Genomic DNA, 22,337 nt, shown 5'->3' with positions numbered 1-22,337 from the left:
CTAAAGCATTTTGTGGGGAACACCTCAGGTAGGTGGATCTGAGCACCATTTAGTCTTGAATCGCTCTGATCTACATGGGAACACTTAACTGACAACTAAGAATTTAATTCCTGGGAGCTTAATTTCACTGAAATGATATAATAGACGCAAGAGAAATGGAATAAAAGTATGCTAAAATTGTCTTTACAAATCTATTACTGTCTCCTATAACATTAGAGCCCAAAATTTGTGATTTCCTTCTGAAATCTGACAGAAATGTACCATTTAAAATTATGCCCTCCTAGAATGGGAAACGAAGTCAGGTTTCAAAACAATTAAGCAAGTTAATTTGTCCACCTACTTCTACATCTACAGCAGCTTGAAAAGCCTTAAAGATACAATTCAGTAATGCTATAGAGATTGGCATATAACTGAAAAGCCACACTTTCACTGCTTGTCTTTCTGCTGAGTAAATATCATCGACTGATCCACGTGATGATATTTGCACTGTCTTATCAGAGTGGAAAAAGCAAAGAAAACAATCATTAATGGTTTGAGAGAATAATTAGGGAAACAAATTTATATGATCTTTATCCTGAGGGATTAGAGGCCTGAATAGCAGTACAAAGTTAAATACTAAAGCTTCTTTACATGCATGCCTGTGTGCATGTGCATATGCACACGTGGGCAAACATAGTATAGCCACTGGACTCTAGAAGGCTGTTGGGCAGCTCAAACTGAGAATTAAAACAACACTGCACTTTCTGGCCTTCTTCCTGGGTCTAGTTTTTCACTAAATTCATATCTTCTGAAATATCTAGTACATTGGGTAAAGTCCTGGCCCTGCTGAAGTCAACAGAAATTGTCATCAACTTCAGTAGGGCTAGCAGGAGTAACAGACAAAATCCCTTGTCACATACCATACCATTCCTGGCAACTAGTCACAGACCCAAGTCTACCACTTACACACTCATAACTGCTATATCCCATACAATTCAATTTAAAAAACACCTCTGTATTTATTTCACCTTCCTTTTCAAATCTCAGGCACAGGTTCTAGGGTCAAGAATGGCTGGAGAGAAGCATTCCACAACCAAGGACATCAGGTGAAAGATATGTGCCTAGGAGTGTTCCCTTAGGCCTTAGAGCTAGAAATAGGTCAGAAAGCTGGGAAACTAGACCTAGATGCAGTTAGCTAGGAAGCACCTGAGACCCAGTGACTGAATCCTCTCACAACAGACCAACAAGTTTTGGGCCCCACATTATAGAAAGGATGTGGACAAATTGGAAAGTCCAGCAAAGGGCAACGAAAGTGGCTTGGGTGCTGGGGCATATGACTTTACAAAGAGAGGCTGTGGGAACCGGGCTTCTTTAGTCTAGAGAAGAGAAGACTGAGGGGGGATTTAATGGTTGCAGCCTTTAACTACCTGAAGGGGGGTTCCAAAGACGCATGAATGGAGCTAGACTGTTCTCAGTGGTGGCAGATGACAGAACAAGGAGCAATGGTCTCATGTTGCAGCAAGGGAGATTTAGGCTGGATATTAGGAAAAACTCTCCTGGAGAGGGTGGTGAAGCACTGAAACAGGTTACCTAGAGAGCTGGTGGAACCTCTATCCTATGAGGCTTTTAAGGCCCAGCTTGACAAAGCCCTGACTAGAATGATCTAATTAGGGATGGTCCTGCTCTGAGCAGGGAGTTGGACTAGATGGCCACCTGAGGTCCCTTCCAACCCTAACTATCTATGATACTATAACAGCAACTGTACAGGTGGAAGTTCTGGTCCAATTTGTGATTTCTATCGCCAAGCAGAACTCTCCCATGTTGCAACACCCTGTAGCTAGCAATTCACCATATGTAAGAAACAAATTGCAACAATTTACCGTATTTACTCAACTGCAAGACAATGTTTTTTTCCTCCATTTAACCTGAGGGGGAAGCTTCTCATCTTAGAATTGAATACAAGGGCAGTGTGTGTGTGTGGGGGGGGGGGGGAAGGGGGGGTGGCAGACAGCAGCTTTATCTCAGGCTCCAGCCCCTACCCAGGATCAGGGCCACAGCTGCTGCCTGGCCCCCCATCCTTCAACCCACACATCTGTCCCCCCCCAGCCTCTGCTCCTCCACCTACTGATTTCCCTTCCCCCTTACCATGCCAGCAGGCTCCATGCAGCCTGGGGCACTGAGCATAGTCCCAGCCTGGCCCTGCAGCAGCAGCAGCATGCAGCTCCCAAAAGTGCTATGGGGGGCTGGGCTGGAGCTGTGCTCAGTGTGACAGGGCACTTGGGCGTGCCTGCCACTTTTAAGAGGTCAAGCAGTGTGTGAAGCAGGTGCGGGCCAGGGCTGATTGGGAGTCAGCTGACCCAGGAAGCCAGCAGGTGAGGCTAAGCCTGACCCAGGAGGGAGTCATCGAACTCTGGAAGAGGGCAGGGCTTAGAGCAAGTATAAGCCCCAGCCCTAAGAGGAGCCAGGCAGTAAGGTCTGGGCCCTGTTGAGAGAGTACTGCCTTAGCAGGAGGGCGGCAGCTTCAAGACATCAGCAGGGAGCACATCTGGAGCAGTCTGCAGGTTTGGGTAGGAACTAAAGGGATGGAGGAGGTTTCTTGTGATCCAGTGTGGGGCCCGGAGCCCTAAGAAGAGGACTGTGAGTCTGGGCCCTTTGAGCAGCCAGGGGAGTCCTGAGAGAGTGGCTGAGTGCAGGGCTAGCCCGTCCTATCCTGCAAAGCCTGCGGTTACAGGGGGCCCCCTGCATCCAGCCGCTCCCCCCCGCCACCACTGGCTTCACGTCTGGCTGCTCACCACCCTCACACCCCACCGACACTGCTGCTGCCAGTTTCTTTAGCTGCTCACCATCACTCCCCCCCTCGCCACTGCCTTCTTTGTGTCGGGGGGGCCCCAAAAAATTATGGGCTGGCCCTGGCAGAGTCTCTGGGGGCCTACTAGGAGGCTGAAGGAGCCCAGAGAGAGGCTAAGAATACAGGGGCCTACTTAGAGGCCAGGTGAACCCCAGAGAGGGGCTGTTTGTAGGACTTACAGGAGTCTCCAGGTGAGCCTAGAGAGGGAGAGATCTATAGAGGGGGCCTGAGAGGGTGGCCTCATAGGTGAGAGAGGACTCCCAGCCAGAGGACTGACCCTCAGAGTCTCGACTGGTCTGTGCAGGGTCAGGGCCCAGGGGGGCCAAAAAGTTGAAACAGACCATAGCAGAAACTGCCAGAGCTAGGAGAGCCTGGAGTTCGACTGGCCCGAGGTGGGGCCAGGGCCTAAGAGAGGCCAAAGGCCTATGTGGGACCACATCTGAGAACATGAATGTAATTTAAAATCCAAACAGCATCAAATTCAGCATACAGGGTTGTTTTCTTTTTATTATGTTTCATATAGCAAACAGCTATCCACTACCTTTCATCATTATCACAGACGGGGAAAAAATGCTCATCACAAACACCTCATTAAATTAAATACCTGACTAAGCCATGTCATAATAGAATATAAGTGTCTAATGTAAGCCATTACCTCCTAATAAATAATGAAAATAAACACTAGAACAGATGGTCCTTTTTCAAGCCTAAATGCACCCTAGAATATTGTTCAAACATCACACTCAAGAAATGTAATCTTGACCGTATGTTAACAAAATTAACGTATTTGATTTCTAACATACTTATGTTTCCTTCCAATTGAAAGAGAAATAAAAGCTTTTTGGTAATTAAAAAAAACTAAACTAAATTAAAGTTGTCAGTGAATAAATTAATATTTCAAATATAGAATAAATTAAGAGTTAAACAAGGCAACACTATTTAATTTAAGCATGTTTAACACAAAGATGGAATTAAGCATACTAGCAGTTAATTTAGAAAGTTCATTTTGAAAAGTATCCCACATTAGCTTGAGATGTTCCAGTTGTGATAGCCAAAATCATTATTTTCTCAAATTAACAAGCTCAAAACGAACAAAAAAGAAAATGCATCTCTAGTCTCTGAAAAATTTTATTCAAAGGTTCATTGTTCAAGCAGTATAGGCACACAGATTACTGGCTAAACAATATTTCTCTACAAAGGTGAAGCTTTCACTTTTCCTGAAACGTCTGAGACTTGTAACTAATTTGCACACTGAAACCATCACTAATTATTTTCACAGTTGTTACAAAACAAAGGCTGTTCTTACCAGACTCGATTCTGATCTTAAATTCGTGTCTTTTAATCTCTCTGTATTTTGGGTTTAGAAATCCATTAACGGCTTTGTACTTTCTTATTTTCAATTTCAATTTCTGCCAAGTCTCTTACAGCATTCAAATAGGTATATTTTCAGATTTTGGTAAAAATACTGGACAGTTATGATTAAACAGCTATTTTGTTCACGTGTGTCAAATAATTCTATACAGAAGAGCCAGGACTAAGTCATAATACAGCATCCTGTCATTAAAAACAAAAGGGACAAGGCACATGACTCATTAATTTACCATGTTCCTCCTGCTGGGAAATACAGAAAAATACATCACAAAAAAATCTGCAGCTTAAGGCATGCAGATCATAGGAAAGCAGGGCTGTAAGGGACCTCACAAGCTCATCTAGCCCAGCCCCCTGCTCAAAGCAAGATCATCCCTGACTAAACCATTCCAGCCAAGTGTCTACCTAACCTACACTTGATAATTTCCAGGGATGGAGATTCCACAGCTTCTCTGGGTAACCTATTTCTAATACTTAACTACACTCATATAGTCAAAGAATTCATATTTTCCAACCTAAATGTCCTCTGCTGTAGTATTGCTTCTGGTCCTGCTCCCTACAACCACAGAAAAAAGCCCATCTCCATTTTCTTTAAGATCACCCTTCGGGTATACTTATCAAATTCCCCCTTAAATTTTCTGTTCTCCAGACTAGATAGTTCTAGTTCTTTCACCCTTTCCTCATAAATCATGCTTCCCAGGCCTCTAATTTTTGTTACTCTCAACTGGACTCTTCCCAATTTGTCCCCATCTTTCTTGAAGTGTGAGGTCCAAAACTGGACACAGAACTCCAAGTGAGGCCTGAACAGAGCAAAAGAAATTACTTCGCTTGATCTTCAGGAAAAGCTCCCTGTTAATACAACCCAACATGCTGTTGACATTTTTGCAACACGAGCACTGTTGACTTGCATCCAGTTTATGGTCCACTGTAATCCCCAGGTCCTCTGCAGCACTACAGCCTAGCCAATCATTTCCCAGCCTGTCTTTGTGCGTGCAATTATTCCCTCCCAAGTGCAGGACTTGGCACTTGCCCTGACTGATTGCAGACCATTTTTCCAGTTTATCAAAGTCAAGGCAGGAACTGTTTGGGAAATTATTACCTGTTGGCTTGCTCTTTGAGGAAGGGAGCACTTTGGTACTATCAGTATAGACTTGGCTGAGAAGCTGACTGAGACCATAGCCCAACAGGGTTCCCTGAAAAAACAGTCCTACTATGACTTTGTATAGTGCTTTGTGTTTGTTTCCTTTTAATTATTAAGCAGGAGAGTCTTCTATGACTGTACCTGTGCAATGCACCACCTGGATGTCACAGGCCCAGCCTGTATGATGAACCAGCTGGATGGAATTGACCAGTAGTTAGGTGAGTGCACAGCCCCATGACATCTAAAAAGGTGCTCTGGGCTGGGAACACCATGATAGTTAATTTACATCCAAATGTCATAATACAGTTGAATGACTGTGTTGTGTGGATATACACTTAGATTCTGGGTACTAGTGGTAAAGTTTCTTTTCAGATCTTGGGTCAGAATATGCCTTTTATATAAATATTGTTTAGAATAGTTATCTGTAGTATCAGGTATTAGAAACCCACACTACTCTAACACTGTACATGCAGTTTAACCATTCATCTGAACATGAGCGATAAACTACAAGTAGTAAGGGGCAAAGATGACAGACATCCTTCTCTTTGTACAGGAAAAACACATACTAACCCCACTCCATCTCTGCACCGTTGAAGTAAAAAAATGACTTACCACAGACTGAAATGAGAACCAGAACTGAAAACAGAACTGAGAATTTAAAGGCCCTCCATAAATAATAATCAGTGCTTACTTTTCTATAGGTTCTGTAACTTTTTTATGATCGTCTTGATTTACACGTGGTCTTCATGGACAAGATAGATTCTGACCTTCTGTTCTGGCTTAATGTAAGAACAGGGTTTTATTATCCCCAGGTTATTGTTTTCATTGTGCATGGAGTTCTCCTTACAAAAATGAGATGCCAACAGCATTGGCTTGGTGCACTTATTCTTCATCTTTGACTTCAAGCACACAATCTCTGTCATCTATTCCAGGCCTAGGCAGCCTTGGAGGAGATATTGCCATCTACACAATATTGTGTCTAAAGGTCTCATGGCTTCGTACTTAAATGTGAGAAGGTTATTTTGTTTAATTTAGAGCAGGTGGTGCATACATGTAAGTGCTCCATGTTTTTTTCTGGGAGTGCCAAACTGACTGCCTGCACTGGGGATAGATTTATATTTGGTTCAAGGAAATAAAGACACAGGAAAGCATGAAGTTCATGGAACATAATTCCTACACAAGAGGGGAGGAGAAGAGGACAGGAAGCCAATCATGGCCATATCATCAATTGCTTCCTTAGAACAAAGTACAGCCCAACACAGGCAAATAAAGTTAAATTTACCCTATCTGTATAAAGTCCAGGTATTTGAGTTCTACATGTGTAGAAACTATGCATGACATCAATCTAAAGCCAAATAGCTCGTAATTTACCACACAGTTCATTAGGCTGGGTCCAGTAGAGACAACAGTGTTTCAAGCCATGGTGACCCTAGCTCAGCACTGTTCAGTAGTTTGTCTGTGTACTCCAGACAGCTCTCCACAAAGGAATCATGTGCTAATTAGCCCCTACTCATGACTGGAACTGCGTGTTCTAGTCAAAAGTCCTGGGATCCTCCAAAATTTACATGTATATGAGATACACGGCAACCTGGTCCAGCATCATCTCATAGATGCAGGGCTGCACTAATCATATGCCACAAGCTGAGAGAGTAGGTGACAGAGGGATTCTTGTCAAGCTGTTTGGGGTCCCATTTAGTAATATTTGTTAGACATCTAAGGCTGGCTAAAAAACAGGACTCACTGGGTGTCTATACATGTGCTCCAAGGAGGGCAGAAAGGGCACTTTAATTAGAGCAGCTCCAACCACGTTGGAGCAGGCTCCATGCTCGTATATAGGTACCCACTGGAAATGGGAAAGAAAGGTACAGCTCTGCTGTGGAAGTGAAGAGGAAGTTGAAATGTATTCAGTGTGGTGGTTCCCCATGACTTGAAAGAGTCAGCACTGAGGGGGACTGAGCACTACCATGTATCTTGTTCAGACAGGCTACACTAACCTTATGGTAGGTTCCTATCAGTATATTTGGTCCATGTGTTTTATAGTCCTGCTCAGTGATGGCTGCATTTAATCAGCTTCATAGTTGGTTTCCATTACTAAGCACATGCTGCTTTTGGCAGCAGTTTAATGATAAGAGAATGTATTTAATGAGGTTTCCTTGTATGCAAATGTAAGATGAGGGGATTCTACCCCCACCCCATGTTGACTGGGGGGAAAAACCTTGCCTTTTATTCAAGTAAATATGGTAGATTTTACTAGAAGTAAGCAGGACAACTCAGTTCAAGAAACATAGACCCAGTACCCCTGGACCAAGCACCTTTCCATGGCAATACCTAACCCCAAGGCATCTGTGCATGATCACTTCACTATGATCTGCTATTGCTGCACCTATGCATATACATTGACTAAGGCAACTCTATAATGATTTCTGCTAACCTTCTGCATGGCAGATAATTACAATTCAGCAGACAAGACAAAAATAATAAAACTGGGCAGTTTTAAGCAACAGCAAAATAAAACTGCAAGACCTCCAATCACCATAAAGACTAGTATTTCTTAGTTGAATAACTATTTGGTCTTAACTAAACTGGGGCTCAAACATAATGGTATGACTATGCTGCAAACAAATTTCATCTGCTACATACATGCAGCATAATTATTAACTTGTGTAAGTTAAATACTGATATTCAAAACTATGACATGTAATGAATTCAGTGATGCAAAATGTCCTCAAGTATCAACATGCTCTCTAGCTAGGAAAAACCACTGATAACATATTTTAAAGTATTGTAGATCACACACAAATTCAACTGTATCCAACTTGTATAGGTGTATTACCCTAAACACCATTGTAATTTTCTGACACACGCCTTACGTCAAGACCCTAGGGATCCAAACCAGGAGCTTCGTTGCCCATAGGTAGAAGCCTAGTCTGTAACATCAGACACCGTGCCAAACACTAGGCCCAACTTAGCCTAAGCCCTTCCATGAGGTTCCCAATGGAAGACCAGGTGATCTGAGTGAACCAATAGGAGCTGCAAGCTCCTGATGGAATTGGCTGTAAAAGAGGGATGGGCAAAATACGGCCCATGGGCCACATCTGACCCACCAGGCACTTTCATCCGGCCCGCAGAATCCCCCAACGAATTGTGCCTCGCCTACACCTTCCACCCGTGAGGGTGGGAGCAAGGCACCTACACCTGCCCCCAAAGTATCTTATTATGCCTCACTCCCACCTTTGTGGGCAGAAGGACTGACCCACTAGCATGAATGAGGCTGTTGCTTCCTGGGCTCCCTCCAGGCAGCAGGTAAGGAAAGGGGGAGCTTCCCTCCTGTGCCCTGCGAGTGCAGGGAGACCCAGGGAAACAAACTGCCTCATTGGGGGCTGAGCTCCATGCAGCAACATGCAGCACTGGCTAGAGCCAGGCACCAGAGCCCCTGCCTGCTGCTGCACTATGGGGGGCAGTGTGGGGGGTCCCTACACCCCAAAATACACACACACACAGATATACACCCCACCCACCCAGTGTTGCCTGCGCTGACTGCAGGAGAGGACAGTGTGTTCCAGAGCCATACACCCACACCCCACTTATGCCACACAACCCCCCAACATATCATATGCCCCTACACACAATACCCCCTCACAAGCTCCCCCCTACACACACACCCTCCCACACCCCCCCACTATACACACATACACATCCTACAATGCACACCAACCCACACTATACACATTCCACCATACACACCCCACTGTAAACACCCTCCCACACTCCACCATACATATAAACACAAACACCCCACAATAAACACCCCCACACCCCATCATAAACACACATCCCCCCACACAATATACTAAGAATTTATTTTTTACTTATTATGTAAATCACCTCTATATACAGTACACAAACAAGTCATGACAAAAATATTTTTTGTAATAAAATTAAAGTATGTTGTACTAGGTGTTTGACTTTTAGTGTATGATTTGGGTTTTTTTCTGGTTTCTAAGATGGCAACCCCCCCTCCCAAAAGGAGTATTTCTAGGGGGCAAGGGAAGGGACGTCTGATGCCAAAGGTTAGGGGTTAGGGGGTAGGACTTCTGGTCCCAAAGTGGCAGCCAGGGGGTGGGGCACCTGTCAAAGGGCAGGGCTACCCATGGGGCTCTCCACAGCTCACCAAACCTCATTAAGCAGCCCGCCACCCAAAATAATTGCCCATTCCTGCTGTAAAACCTTCCCACTTCCTATAAAGTCTGTCCCACCAACAGTACTATTAGATACTGATATCTTGGTTTCTCCTGGCCTTGATTACTGCTGCCCTGACCAGGACCTTATCTTTACATTTTACTTGACACCACGGCAACCAGATGAATACCCGGCTTTGATCTTAGTGTGGCAAAGTGGGGCTCCCCACTTAGCCACAGTGCTAGGTTCCTCACTTGCCTTTGGGCACGCCACCCACTGGACTCTCCGGCCATGCCTTGTTCTTAATTAGTTAAGATGTTAATTAAGGCGGGAGGCTGCCCATTCATGCCCTGATGTCAGGGGGCACCATCTGCGGCTCCGTACCTTCCCTACACCACAGCCCATGCCTCACAGATGGCATCTAGCTGTTAATCTCACCAGCCCTACACTGGGCCCCAGAATCCTCCAGTTTGGACCCCTCTAAGATCCCTCCATTCTGGCGGCGTACCCCACCTTCATTTGGGCTGCCTAGCTCCCTGAAACTATTTCCCCTCTCGGGCGTGGTCCCCCCAGGGCCTTTGGCCACACAGGCCCTGGCCTCACCTCCAAGGCCAGTCAGAACCCCAGGCCCTCAGCTCTGGGCATCCCTCGCGGTGGGCCCCCGGCCCTTTTGACCGTTCTGGTCCTGGCCCCAACATTGACCAGTCGAGGGTATTCTACCTCAGGCCTCTGCCACTAGCCCCGTCACTCCTTTGGGTCCGCCTTCTGACCCCTAGGAGGGGTTACCTGCCTGGTTGTGGGAGCTGAAGTAACTCACCACCACGACCGGTGTCCCAGGGTCTCACGGGGACTCTCACTCCACCCCTGGAGGAGCATGTCATTGTGCTCACTATGGATCTTGCTTTTGACCCACACACAGCCTCCCAGCAATGGAGGACTTACTGTGGTCAGGACTCGTCCCTCTGTCTCGGGCTGAGCCCCCTTTACTCGGCCTCTGGCCCAAATTACAGCCTCAAGCATCTGGAAACATACCTTGGCCTACTCCCTTTCACTCGGGGCTCCACATCGCCCCCTCACTTGGGGCTCCACACAACCCCCTCACTTGGAGCCATGGGGCTTCCCTCCCCGGTGGGCTCAGGTGGCCATAGCCATGCCTGGCCCCAACTACCTTTCCTCAGGGTCTTGCACCCCACAAGGCTCAGGTGGCCGCAGCCATGCCTGGCCCCCACTCTCCCTTCTTGGGGTCTTGCACCCCACAGGGCACAGGTGCCTATAGCCGTACCTGGCCCCCACTACCTCCGATGTTACCAGACCCACCCGAAGGTGACAGTTAGGGTTATGGTGCCCCTACCTGCCTTTCACCAGGGTGATCACTGGCTTGGCATTTCCTGGGGGCTCCCACACCATTGAGAGCCCCACCAGGCCACCCACTCCCGGCACAGTGCAGTTTTAGGTCATGCCCATAACCAGGAGCCTCCTATCCATCCCCTACAGCTCCTCCCTTACCTCCAGGATGACGCCAGCAGCCAGGCAATGTTGCTACCTCCCTGCCAGCAGGGAACTGATCTGTTTATACAAGCAGCCAGGGATCTAAAATGGCTGCCGAAATCAAGCACCTGCTGGCTGCTTGGCTCAGGTCTTAAAGTGGCAGGCACCAACAGTATCCTGCCACACACCTTCCCCCTTAAAATGGTACCTGGGGAAGGTTTCCCCTGCTACTCCTCCAAAGCAAGCTCTCCTCAGAGCCTATGAGAGCCCTCAAGTGGCGAGCACCCCCAAAGGTGCTCCACCACACACTTCCCCCCTTAGAATGAGATCTGGGGGGCTTCACTTGGCTGCCTCCCTTGCTGGGCTCTGCCCCAGCCTACTGCAGCCCCTGCCACATGGCGAGAACCCCAAAGGTGCTCTGCCACACTCTGGTACTGGTAAAATCCTGACTCTGGTCCTAGTGCATTGGGTCCTGCTTGTTGTTCCTGTTCCCTACATCCTGATACCTGAATTCCTAGCTTCATCCTTGTTCCTGGCTCCGGCCTGTTGACCCCTCTGCTCCACAATGCTTTGCCAGCTCCCTGACCTGGCTTTGTGACTGTCTGTGTCCTGGTTGCAGGCCTGATGTCTTATAAATCTAACAAAGTTTCCATACCAAATTACAATTCTTAAGCATCTCACGGAAAAGTAAAAATACTCTATGCCAGGCCTAAGGAGGCAATCTGGAAAGGGACCGCCCTAGATTGCTATTCATTAGAATGCATTTCAGTAGATAAATGACGTGTTATTTGTGTACAAAAAGTAAAATGTTGTGTTTGGTTTTGATGGTGTTTTAAGAAGCTTTTTTATGCAGTACATTATATAAATACATCTAAAATATACCATTCCTTACCTGAGCCATCAGGAATCGATCTTACAAATGTAGGAAGCATTTTTATTGTAGCTGTTGGATTGAAGTCTCTAGAAAGACCGTTTTTCATCTCTCTCCTGAAGCGAGCCATAATATCCAGCAGGGTTTCATCAGAGAGCCGCATAGCATAAAGATATTTATCAATCTGGGGAAGAGAAAAAAAATAAAATTTAAATAAGAATTTTCCATCCATTTGTGCAAATGCCGAACCACACTGAGCCTGTACAGAAGTTACACTTATCACACATTAAGCACACAGAAAGTGCTCTAAAGCTGTAACCAAACAGACATTCACAGCACACAGAGTACTTTAAAAATAGTGGATCCCACTCTAAATTAACCCTGAATGGATGTGGTATCAGACTAAAGCACTTTAGGTTAGAGTGCTTTATCAAATGCCTGTACAACATCTGATCCTGAGTCAAGATAGGTTGCATTCTGCCAAGATCCCAGCGGCCCATCACTGTGCAGCTTGCTAGCCTCAGCCAGTGCTCACCTGCCCAGCCCTGACCCAAGCTGTCACAGAGAGGAGACAATAAAGGCTCCGATTCCTCCCTGCACAGCCAGGCAGGGGGTGAGGGAATAGAGCTCTCTGCCACACGGATCCCTCCAACCCAGCTTGTGAGCAGAGGTCTTGGTGGGGGCTGGGCCAGGTCCATGCAGCAGCTTGGGGTCATGCCACTTTTCACCACACCAGAAACTGTGGCACTGAGGGGGAAGTGGAGAGGAGACCCTTTGCCATGTGGACCCAGACAGGCCCCCACCAAGACCCTTGCCCACAAGCTGTGGCAAGGATCCACACAACAGAGAGCCTCTACTTCCTCTGTTGCAGCCAGGGGCTGCAGCTTAAGGTTGTGCCAGATTTTGCCATGCCAGGAACTGTGGCAGGGGCAGCAAAATGGAGCTTCTCTGCCACGCGGATCCCCCTCCGAAAAGCTTGAGAGCTCGCGTCTTGGTGGCGATTGGGCCGGGTCCATGCAGCACAGAGGCTTCGTTCCTCCATTTGCAGCTCAGGACTGTGCTGCTTTTCTCCAGGCCAGGAACTGTGGGAAGTGGGATGGAAAACAGTCTTCTAAGGCAGAGGGGCTCCTTTCCCCACCAACCTCACCCCCCAGCTGCTGGCACTGACAGTAGCCATAGGGCAGGGTGGGGGGCAGGGCTGGGGGGAGGGGCCTGCTGGCCAACCAGGGGTGGCCAGCTGCTCAGGTGGGGCTCGGCATTCTTCCGCAGCCTCCTAGGAGGCGAGTAGGAATGCTCCCAGCCTGCTGGCCTTATCCACTACAGGCAGGCTCCAAGCCCCACCACCAAACAGTGTGTGTGTTCTGATCAGTCCTGACCTAATCTAGAGCACTTTGAGTAAACTGCTATACTTAGAGCATTTCCACCTCAGGCTTTTCTGAACATCTGTACTTGGCCAGTGTTTCCTTAACTAGACTTTGCCAATAGTCTAATTGCACATACACCAACATAGAGTCAAACTGGAGAGTCATATAATGGTGATTGGTGCTGATAGCATTGCTCATTCAGTCAGCTTCCCTTCCTTTTACCTCAAGGGAGGGGAGAGAAGCCAACAGCAACTGAGATACTAAATTAGAATTTAAGGCCCATCTAGTCCTGCATTGCTTCTCAGTTTTAAAATTGGATAAAACTGTCCCAGCTCAATAATGTATTGATCCAAGTATATGATACTATTTATTTTCTCTATTTTTCCCAAAAGTAGCTGGTTGAGGGCATGAAATAAAGCCCTTAAAGATTTTTTTTGGCAATTCAGCAAATTAAATAATTTATCAAGCTAAACAAGTAAACAAACAAAATAACCATGGAATAGTTTATCTGATACTAATTAGCAGAGAAACAAAGACCTTGCCATTCTCCAGGGCTATGCGAAATTTTGGCAGCCATTTCATTTCAGAGGTAATTCAGGACATTTCGGCGCCCAAAACACCAAGTTCAAATCAAAACAGAAGGCTCCAAACCAGCTCTGAAATTAATCAGAAGGCTCCAAAACATTTCCAAAATGTTTTGGAGAATTTCAGAGGTTTGGAGCCAGGTTTGCAGGAAAACAAAAACTAAAAAGAGGGAGGAGATGGGGGGGGGAGGACTGCTCTGATAGTGACATCCAGCTCCCAGTTCAATTCCCCAGTTCCCAGTTCGATTCCCCAGCTCTCTGATCATTTCCACCAGCTCTTCCCAGGGGGCACAATCCCCTGGAACTGCACGCGGGGTTTCAGCAGGCTGTCGCTGCAAGCTGAGGCCAGCAGCAGCCGCTTGGCACATCCCGCGCCAAGCACCAGAAAGACTGCAGTGCTGCTGCTGGCCCCAGCCTGTAGGTTCCTGAATATTCATTCCCCCAGTTCCCAGTTCGATTCCCCAAGCTCCCCAGTCTTTCCTCTGATCATTTCCCCCAGCTCTTCCTGGGGGTGCGAGCCCCTGGATCTGCATGCAGGATGACAGCATGCTGCCACTGCCAGCAAGTGATACTAGTTTTGCTTTGAACAGTTTGAGGTGAAGTTTCACAAAAACCCCTACACCTATCTCCTTGAAACCTGGGACACTTCATGCTCTCACAATGGGCTACCATCCCCGCAATTTCCATCTGAATCAGGCAAGAAATGACAAAGTTATAGGCATTTAAGTGATTCCACATTATAGCCTATGGCCAAAACACCAAAACAGTGTTGAAACTCCGAAACAGGTTTGGCCAAATCGAAACGGGACAGTGATCCAAAACACTGAAATGAATCACTGTCCCTGCAAAACCAAAATGAAACACAGCCATTTCGCACAGCCCTATTCTCTCAATAAAATATTAGCAAACAATAGCATTTAGTGCAGTGATTGCTTTGACAGAAACAGGGCACAATAGGGGGCACTAGGAAATGCAGTGTTTCAACATAACAGACCCATTTCCATTTCTCATCACTACGGATCCCAGATTTTAGAAACCATACTGTATATATAGAGCCAATACAACAAACTGTAGATTCAAAGGCTAAACTGATTTATAATACAGCTTGGGCTGCTTCATCTACCCTATACTCCTTGTCCAGGTCTCCAGAACTTATTCCATTATTCCAAAATGCTAAGCCACTGAAAAGACATCTCTTTATCCCTGTTCCCTTCCAAAACTACTGCAGCCCAAGGTCCAGAATAGGCAGAACCCAGACAAGGGCCATAAGCAGCTTTTATCTATATAGGACAGTGGTCACCAACCAGTGGATCTCAATCCACCGGTAGATCTTGGAGCCTCTTGTGGAAGATACTGGAGCCTCGTGGAGTTGATCCGAGGCTGGGGTGGGGGGCTAAGTGCCCGCATGCATGCACGCACACACCCCAGCCCAGCAGGTCAGTCCTTGGGGGAGAGAAGGGACAGAAGCTAAATCAAGGCCCCTGCAGTGAGGGACAGTGCCGCAGAGGCAGGAGCAGGATTAAGTTGAGTAGGGCTCCGGCTGGGTGGGACTTACCTGCCAGGGAAAGTAAGGGTGGGACTTACCTCCTTCCCTCCCTACAGACTTACCTGCTGGGCAGGGGGAGAGGGGTGTGGCAGCAGCGCATGGTGAATCTTGGGTTGCTTTTGCATGCCAAAGGTGGTCTCCTACTTTAAAAGGTTGGAGACCACTGATGTAGGATGTCACCATTTTAAAGGATGTGGTTCCCCTCTACAGCCCTGCCTAGCTAGAAAGAGAGAGGTAGTTGGCCATGTTAGTCTGACATCAGGTAGAAGGCAGACTAATTGGTTCAGAGAGGCATTAGCTTTCATAGGCACTAACCTACTTCATCAGATGCTATACCTAGCTAGAAAGAGGGAATTTTATTGTTAGAGAGAGTTCAAACCAACTTCCCACTGAGTCCCAGAACTCCTCTGTCACACAAGGTATCTTCAAGGTGCGTAAGAGTCTATGCTGGGCCCCAAGCAGGCGGAGCCAGAAGCGCTCAGTGAGCGTGGCATGTGGCAGCTGCAGCAGGGCCTGTACAGCACTGTCCACAGGGCCCCCAAAGCACAGGGCCCAAGGTGGTTGCCCTGATTCGCCCTCCACTAGGGATGGCCCTGCATAAGAGCAGTGGTGATACTTCATGGGTATCATTCAAACTTCAAGGTTCCTTCAACCCACTGCCTTTTTACCACAAATTCTAATCAATTCCTGTGTTGCTTCAACATCTAACTTGTATTGTAAATTCTGACCTGAAAAATCCCACGCCTGAAGCCACAGGCTTTTCACATGGATTCTTTTGCTTTCAGGACTTGAGTAGAGCTTACTACAGATGGATCCAGACATTAATATCCCTCCCAAGTGCCCTAATCTCAGTGAGCCAATGCCTTTCAAATACTAGGAGGTTCCTTTGCCAACACCTCCTCCTTTCAGTCTGTATCTGATTAGGTAATACTCAGACTTCAATAAATCAATAACATTGTTTTGGCTATCAATGAAACAATAGCAAACCATGTCTTATTATGTACGTACTTGTATGTCCATGCACTATCACTAAACAGCAGTTTAAAGACAGGAAGTGAGGAAGAATGGTATCTCTAACTGAAGCTTAAAGGAAATTTAGCCACTAATTAGAAATTAGTTCCCAAAACAGAATTTGCCTAGGAAACCACCACTGATGCAATTACTCTTACAGAAGTATTTGTTACACAGTAAAATTCTCAATTTTAGATCTTGACAAAAGGTGGCACATCTGAAAATCAGGACACTGTCTCACAATGATCAGGCATTTACTTATGTGCCAGTTGTTCTAAGGGTAAAACTATTGGTTCTGCAGAAACAACAATTCCTACAGAATCTTTTTATTGGAGGTTTCCCATTCATACATTGACCAAGTCTAATCATATTTAGCTCGTCAGATCTTGTATCCCACAACCTGAAGTTGTCAGACTGTTTTAATCCCTCTGCCTCAACACTAGGTTGCACCCATTTACTGTATTGCTTTGTGTATGCTGTAAAGCATTTAATGCAAATCCTAGCAGAAGAAAATTTTAAAACTACCAATGATAAATTTGGGAAAAAATATTAGATAGTGCAATTATGAGAAACAGAACCATATACTGATCCCACAAAGGGTAGATTACATTAATTTATCTAGGGTGATAGTTAAAACACCTTTTGAACTGAGTCCATTTCATCTTCAGATCACTGGATTTAATTCAGGTCAGATCAGCAGTAACTGCACATTGTTATACTCTTATGATTGGGATGGGTTGATGCGCAGTTCTGTTCTTAATGGAAAAAAAGCTACATCACAATAACTGCCAAACCCAGTGTCCCTGTGGGATGCAATTCCAGTAAAGAGGTCAAGCACTGAATGGTCCTGAAAACTGAACTATCTTCCCAGCCCTAGAGGCTGTCTCTCTCTCCACAACAGAAACAGGCCAGTAGGAAAGCTTGCACTTCTGCTATTTATGCAGCAGTTTCATCAAAATAAACATGATTTTTCAGTCTCCAGGACTGTTGGGCCACAGTGTAACAAGCTTTTGATTATTTCCTTTCAAAGAAAAGAAAAGACAACACATCAGGGCAGGCAAGGTTCTTTGGGTAGTTGTAATATTTTTTATTAGACCAAATAAATAGTTGGAAAAAGTTATTTGCAAGCTTTTGGGCACAAACACCTTTCCTCAGGCACTAAGAGGCTCTGCTGATGTTCTGAAGTCTCCAAGGTAGAAAAGAAGCTGGGGTAAAGAGAGGTCTGTGAAGATGCAAATGAGCGGAAGTTTGGAAGACAAAGGGTAAAGATAGGAGAGGAGTGAGAGAAGGGGAGGGAAAAGTGTTAAGGAATGCAGGCCATCAGCTAAAAGGCAGGTTACCCGGTGTGTTAGATGTCATGCAGGTTGTAATGTGTCAAATCCAATGTCTATATTCAGCCCATGATTTTTTGTATCCAGTAGATTTATGAAGGGAACTTACAAAACACCTTTTGTAGATGAGCCTATGGACTTCATAAATCTATTGGATACAAAAAATCATTCCACTCATTTGCATCTTCACAGACATCTCTTCACCCCAGCTTCCTCAGAACAGCAGAAGAACCTCCCAGTGCCTGAGGAAGTGCGTTTGTGCCCAAAAGCTTGCAAACAACTTTTTCCAACTATTTATTTGGTCTAATAAAAGATATTACAACTACCCAAAGAAGCTTGCCTGCCTATGTCCTTAGACCAACATGACTACAACCAACAATCCTGCAACGTATTAAGGTTGCACAGTCCTCAAACTTCACTGCCATTCATAGACTTGATTGCCCATAATATCCAGGCTAATTTAATCATGTGACTGGTTGAACTTTCTCATATCTTGTCATACAATTAAAATAAACTCTCTACAAAGTCCACCTTCTGCCTCCCCCTTACAAGAGTGTATTTTGAATGATAAAAAAAACTGTCTTGTCAGTACTATTTTGATGCAGCAAGGGTGTTATGAACCAAGCAAATCAAGATCAGACAAGTCTGAGCTCTCAGAATCAGATATAAAGTAACATGCTCCAGAGACAAACAGGGCACACCCAGGAAGAGGGGGTATTTCTCTCTCCTGGAAAACTAATGTCAACATTTACTGTAGTTAAATTAGGATGGGGGAGGGGTTTGAATACATGGAAAATCACATAAAGGAAATCTTCGTCACTGAGATCTATGGAAATAACCCTCAACTTGAAACAAGTCACTCTGGTAGATTTCTGTTTCTAACATAGACAGCTCTTCTCTGTAGAAGGAAAATGGCTAGTCATTCTGCCAAGTATAACCGTGAGGCAGGAGAGGGAGGAGGAGAATACTTCATTCTTGAATTTGTTTCCTTTAAGAAATGCCAATTAAGAACTGCAAGAAAAATCAGACATGTATCCTCCTTTTTCTTATGCAAGACAACCCTCAAACAGACTAAAAGATTCTTAGGAAAATGTTTTCAAAATGGCCATAAATAGCAGAAAAGGCCAGTTCCTGGACAGAAGGTTTAAAAAGCTATGAATGTACTACATCTTTACAACCAAGGGTCACTAGTTAGCCTTTACTAAGGAAATGTAGAAACATGTACTGAACTTGGAGAGAGAACAGGTTTTAGGGGAAGAGTTTTGAAGAAGCACTAGAAAGTCAGTCTCCAAGCATACAGCTGGAAAACCAGCTGAAGTGGTATGATCTCTTTCTAGGCAGACAAGGTTATATGGATGAATCTGGTATCTTTTAAAAGACCAACTTAAATAATTGGAAAAAAAATTCTTAGCAAGTTTTTGGATTTAAAAACCCTTCCTCAGGCTGAGGAAGCCTCTGCAGTTGGTGTGTGCTCTTCCTGGATGGAATGGATAGTAAAAAAGCCAGAGGCTGGGCTGGTATACATGCAAGGCAAGCCATCAGTGAAAATGTAAATTGAGCACTTGGGGGGGGGGGGGGGGGGAATGTTACAAAACACTTTTCATAGACAAACCTATAAACTTCACTTCATCAACCTCCTGGATACAAAAAAGCATGGACTAAATATAGACATTGGATTTATGACACACTATAACCTGCCTGACATCTGACTCCCCAGGTAACTCTCCACTATTTAACTGCTACATTCATCCCCCACTCTCTCCCCCTCCAATCCTGTCTCTTACCCACTGACTCCTCAATTTACATATTCACTGACTGCCTGTCCTGCATGCATACCAGCCCAGCCTCTGGCTTCTTTACTATTCATTCCATCCAGGAAGACCACACACCAACTTCAGAGGCTTCCTCAGCCTGACAATGAAGGGTTATTAAACCCAAAAGCTTGCTAAGAAATTTTTTTCCAACTATTTAAGTTGGTCTAATAAAAGATATCAGATTCACCCAAAGAGCCTTGTCTGCCTATGTCTTCAGACCAACACAGCTACAACCTACACCCCCATCTCTTTCTAGGCATGGAATCTTTTCATGCTATTAAGTTCCACACAGTACATGAAACAGGGATTTTGCCCTAATTATACTTATTTTTGCAGTCAAACAGCATATAAAAGCTGAGTCATTGCTTGCTATAGTTGAGCTTATCCCAATTTCAAGCAGGAAAAACCATCTGAAGATGTAGGAGCTGACTGAAGAACTCTCACTGCCTGAAGATGGTCCTCCAAAGGTTTGGCACAATCCATTTAAGATGCGAGTGAATGTGACAGAGTAAGTGAAAAGAGCAGAATTTCTCCCTTTCACTACATTTGCCATTTCTGAGCCAACAGCATCATTCCTGATATTGTACATACAGAAGCCCTACACGAGACAATATACTTTTAAATCCAGATGGAATCAGTTAATAACTTCCATTTGTCTTTGATCTAGGGTGTAATAACCAAAGTGATTTTTATTGAAAAATACATGTAAATGCTAATACTTTCTGTACCTGATAACAGGTTTCTTCAGTTCCATAGCTGCATTATTTATGGATTTGGTTGCATGCTGATGTAAAGACTTTCTGAGCAATATGCACATTCAGCTCATACAAACATCAATGGTAGTCTTTCATGTAAACCCATAGACAAAGCATTCTAATAATGATTTCAGAAAATCATTAGAACATATTTTTGTTACACATTCTTTACAGAAAAGTCATTAGCTTGTGTAAAGACTCTTCTATTGTAACGATCATTTCAGGGCATGCTCTTTTAAGTGTAAAAAGTACTCATCAGAAGTCAAAGACATGTTAATAAAAATAGTTTAGGCAATGTGAAACTCACCTTCTCTTTAACATTACATCCTTCATTCTTAACATTTAAATTGCTCCTCCACAGCAAGTATTTCAGCTAGCTAATTCTACAATGTTATTGCTATATCCAAATGCTTTTCAAAGTTTATTTCTAAATTTCATTAATCATTTATTCATTTTGACTTTGTCAGGTGGCCAACATGAGTAAAAATCTATAGGTCCTCTATATCGGAGAGCCTCTACTCCTACTATCGGAAGGAGAAAAAAAGGACAGTATTACAGGCAGGCTAAGAACACAGCTTGCAGAAAAATGAGCTACAGGATTCCAAGCAACTAATAAAGGAGAGGCCTGTTACTAATTTGGATAATTGGCAGCACTTGGGCCTCATCTTCCCAGGAGGTCTGGTCAGGTGACTGGAAGTGGGTGGAGTCAAGAGCCACATAATGGCAGCTTATAGTGGCCCATATCCTCACAAAAGAAAAAGCTTTGCAGGAGGAGTATACAGGGAGATAAGTTATGTGTTTTGTTTCTGTTGTTATTTGGGGGCTTAGGTTGTATCATGGGGTTTTGGGGGGGGGGGCAGAAATCACAAAGGGATTCCTGAAGTAAGGTGATATTACAAAAGGTACCAACCAGGGTAGTACCCCACAGTTTGGGGGCTGTGTTCCAAGGGTCCAGCACAGTAAGGTATGCTGGGTCTCCCATCCACACAGAGGGGCCAATGCCAGAGATGCATATCAGCATCTTGAGCCATGAGCTTAGAACTTGGGATATGCAGCCTGGACTGTAACTCAGGCTATTAAGATAGGGACTAGTACCCCCCGCCACCAAAAAGCACCTAAAGGAGTAGGTGCCCCAAAAACTGAGACAGGTGAGAGTAAGAATCTAGAGGGATAGGTGTCCTGGAAGGCAAACGGAGCCAAAGAGCAAGAACAATCAATGCTCAAGTTAAGGTGTGAGGATGGGATGACCGGCTGCCTAATGAGCAGAGCAGGGCAAGGCATGGAAAGCTGAACTCTAGTTCTCTAAAGGCAGCCTCCTAAATATATTAATTCTAAGATCAAGGTATCACAGGTAAGGAAGTTAGGCAAGATTGGAAAAACCCAAGTAAGAGAACACACATAGTACAGCTCCTAGAGAGTGCTGCAGCCATTCCTGAAGGTACTCTGTTATATACTCTTTAACAGGGAAATTGGCAAAAAGCTTAGAAACCCTATATGGCTTGATATTAACATCGCAGTTAACCTAAAGGAAACCAAAGGTATTCCATCCTTGAAAGGACAAAGTCTGGTCTCTAGGACAGTAAAGAGAATTCCAAGGAAGTTTTTACAGAATTGTAGCCCTATGTTCGAAAAAAGGAAAATTAACAGAACTCTCAAGTTTTGAGACTCTAAATAATGCATGCAGAAGGTTTACCAATCCCAACTATAATGAAAATGTTTTTTAACATTTATTTTATCATTAATCCCACATGGAACAAGTTTTGTATACCAATACTACTATAGTGGTGGTTTTCTTTTTAACATACTGGGTTGGCATGGGATCATACTGATATGTAAAACTGTGTAAAATAGCCCTTTTAATATTACAGACCCACAAATTTTATCAATCCTTGATGTACTACCTATGCCTAGAAAACACACATGGCATATTCATTCTTCAACACCAGCTTTTGCCTTCAACTTTTTTCCATGCAATGCACTGACCAAAATTAATGGCTTTTTCAAGGTGTCTTTTTTTTTTTTTTTTTTAACAAAAGAAAAACAAATTTATGGAGCAAT

General features: G+C 44.8%; 1 protein-coding gene across 3 annotated transcripts in view; it reads right to left on the bottom strand.

Moving 5' to 3' along the window:
* The window catches only part of HK1 (hexokinase 1), an 82,940-nt gene that overhangs the window by 53,437 nt on the left and 7,166 nt on the right, over positions 1–22,337 (bottom strand). For 2 of the 3 annotated variants that reach the window (XM_006273476.4, XM_019484378.2), the window contains exon 2: positions 11,896–12,058. In XM_006273476.4, the coding sequence (XP_006273538.1) occupies positions 11,896–12,058 (163 nt within the window). Of the gene's footprint in view, positions 1–11,895; positions 12,059–20,586; positions 20,827–22,337 lie in introns of those variants that run through there. The other variant, XM_059729890.1, reaches the window with a different exon arrangement.

This window comes from Alligator mississippiensis, chromosome 6, assembly GCF_030867095.1.
Source record: "Alligator mississippiensis isolate rAllMis1 chromosome 6, rAllMis1, whole genome shotgun sequence".
Taxonomy (NCBI): domain Eukaryota; kingdom Metazoa; phylum Chordata; order Crocodylia; family Alligatoridae; genus Alligator; species Alligator mississippiensis.
This window is presented reverse-complemented; position numbering and strand designations above follow the sequence as displayed.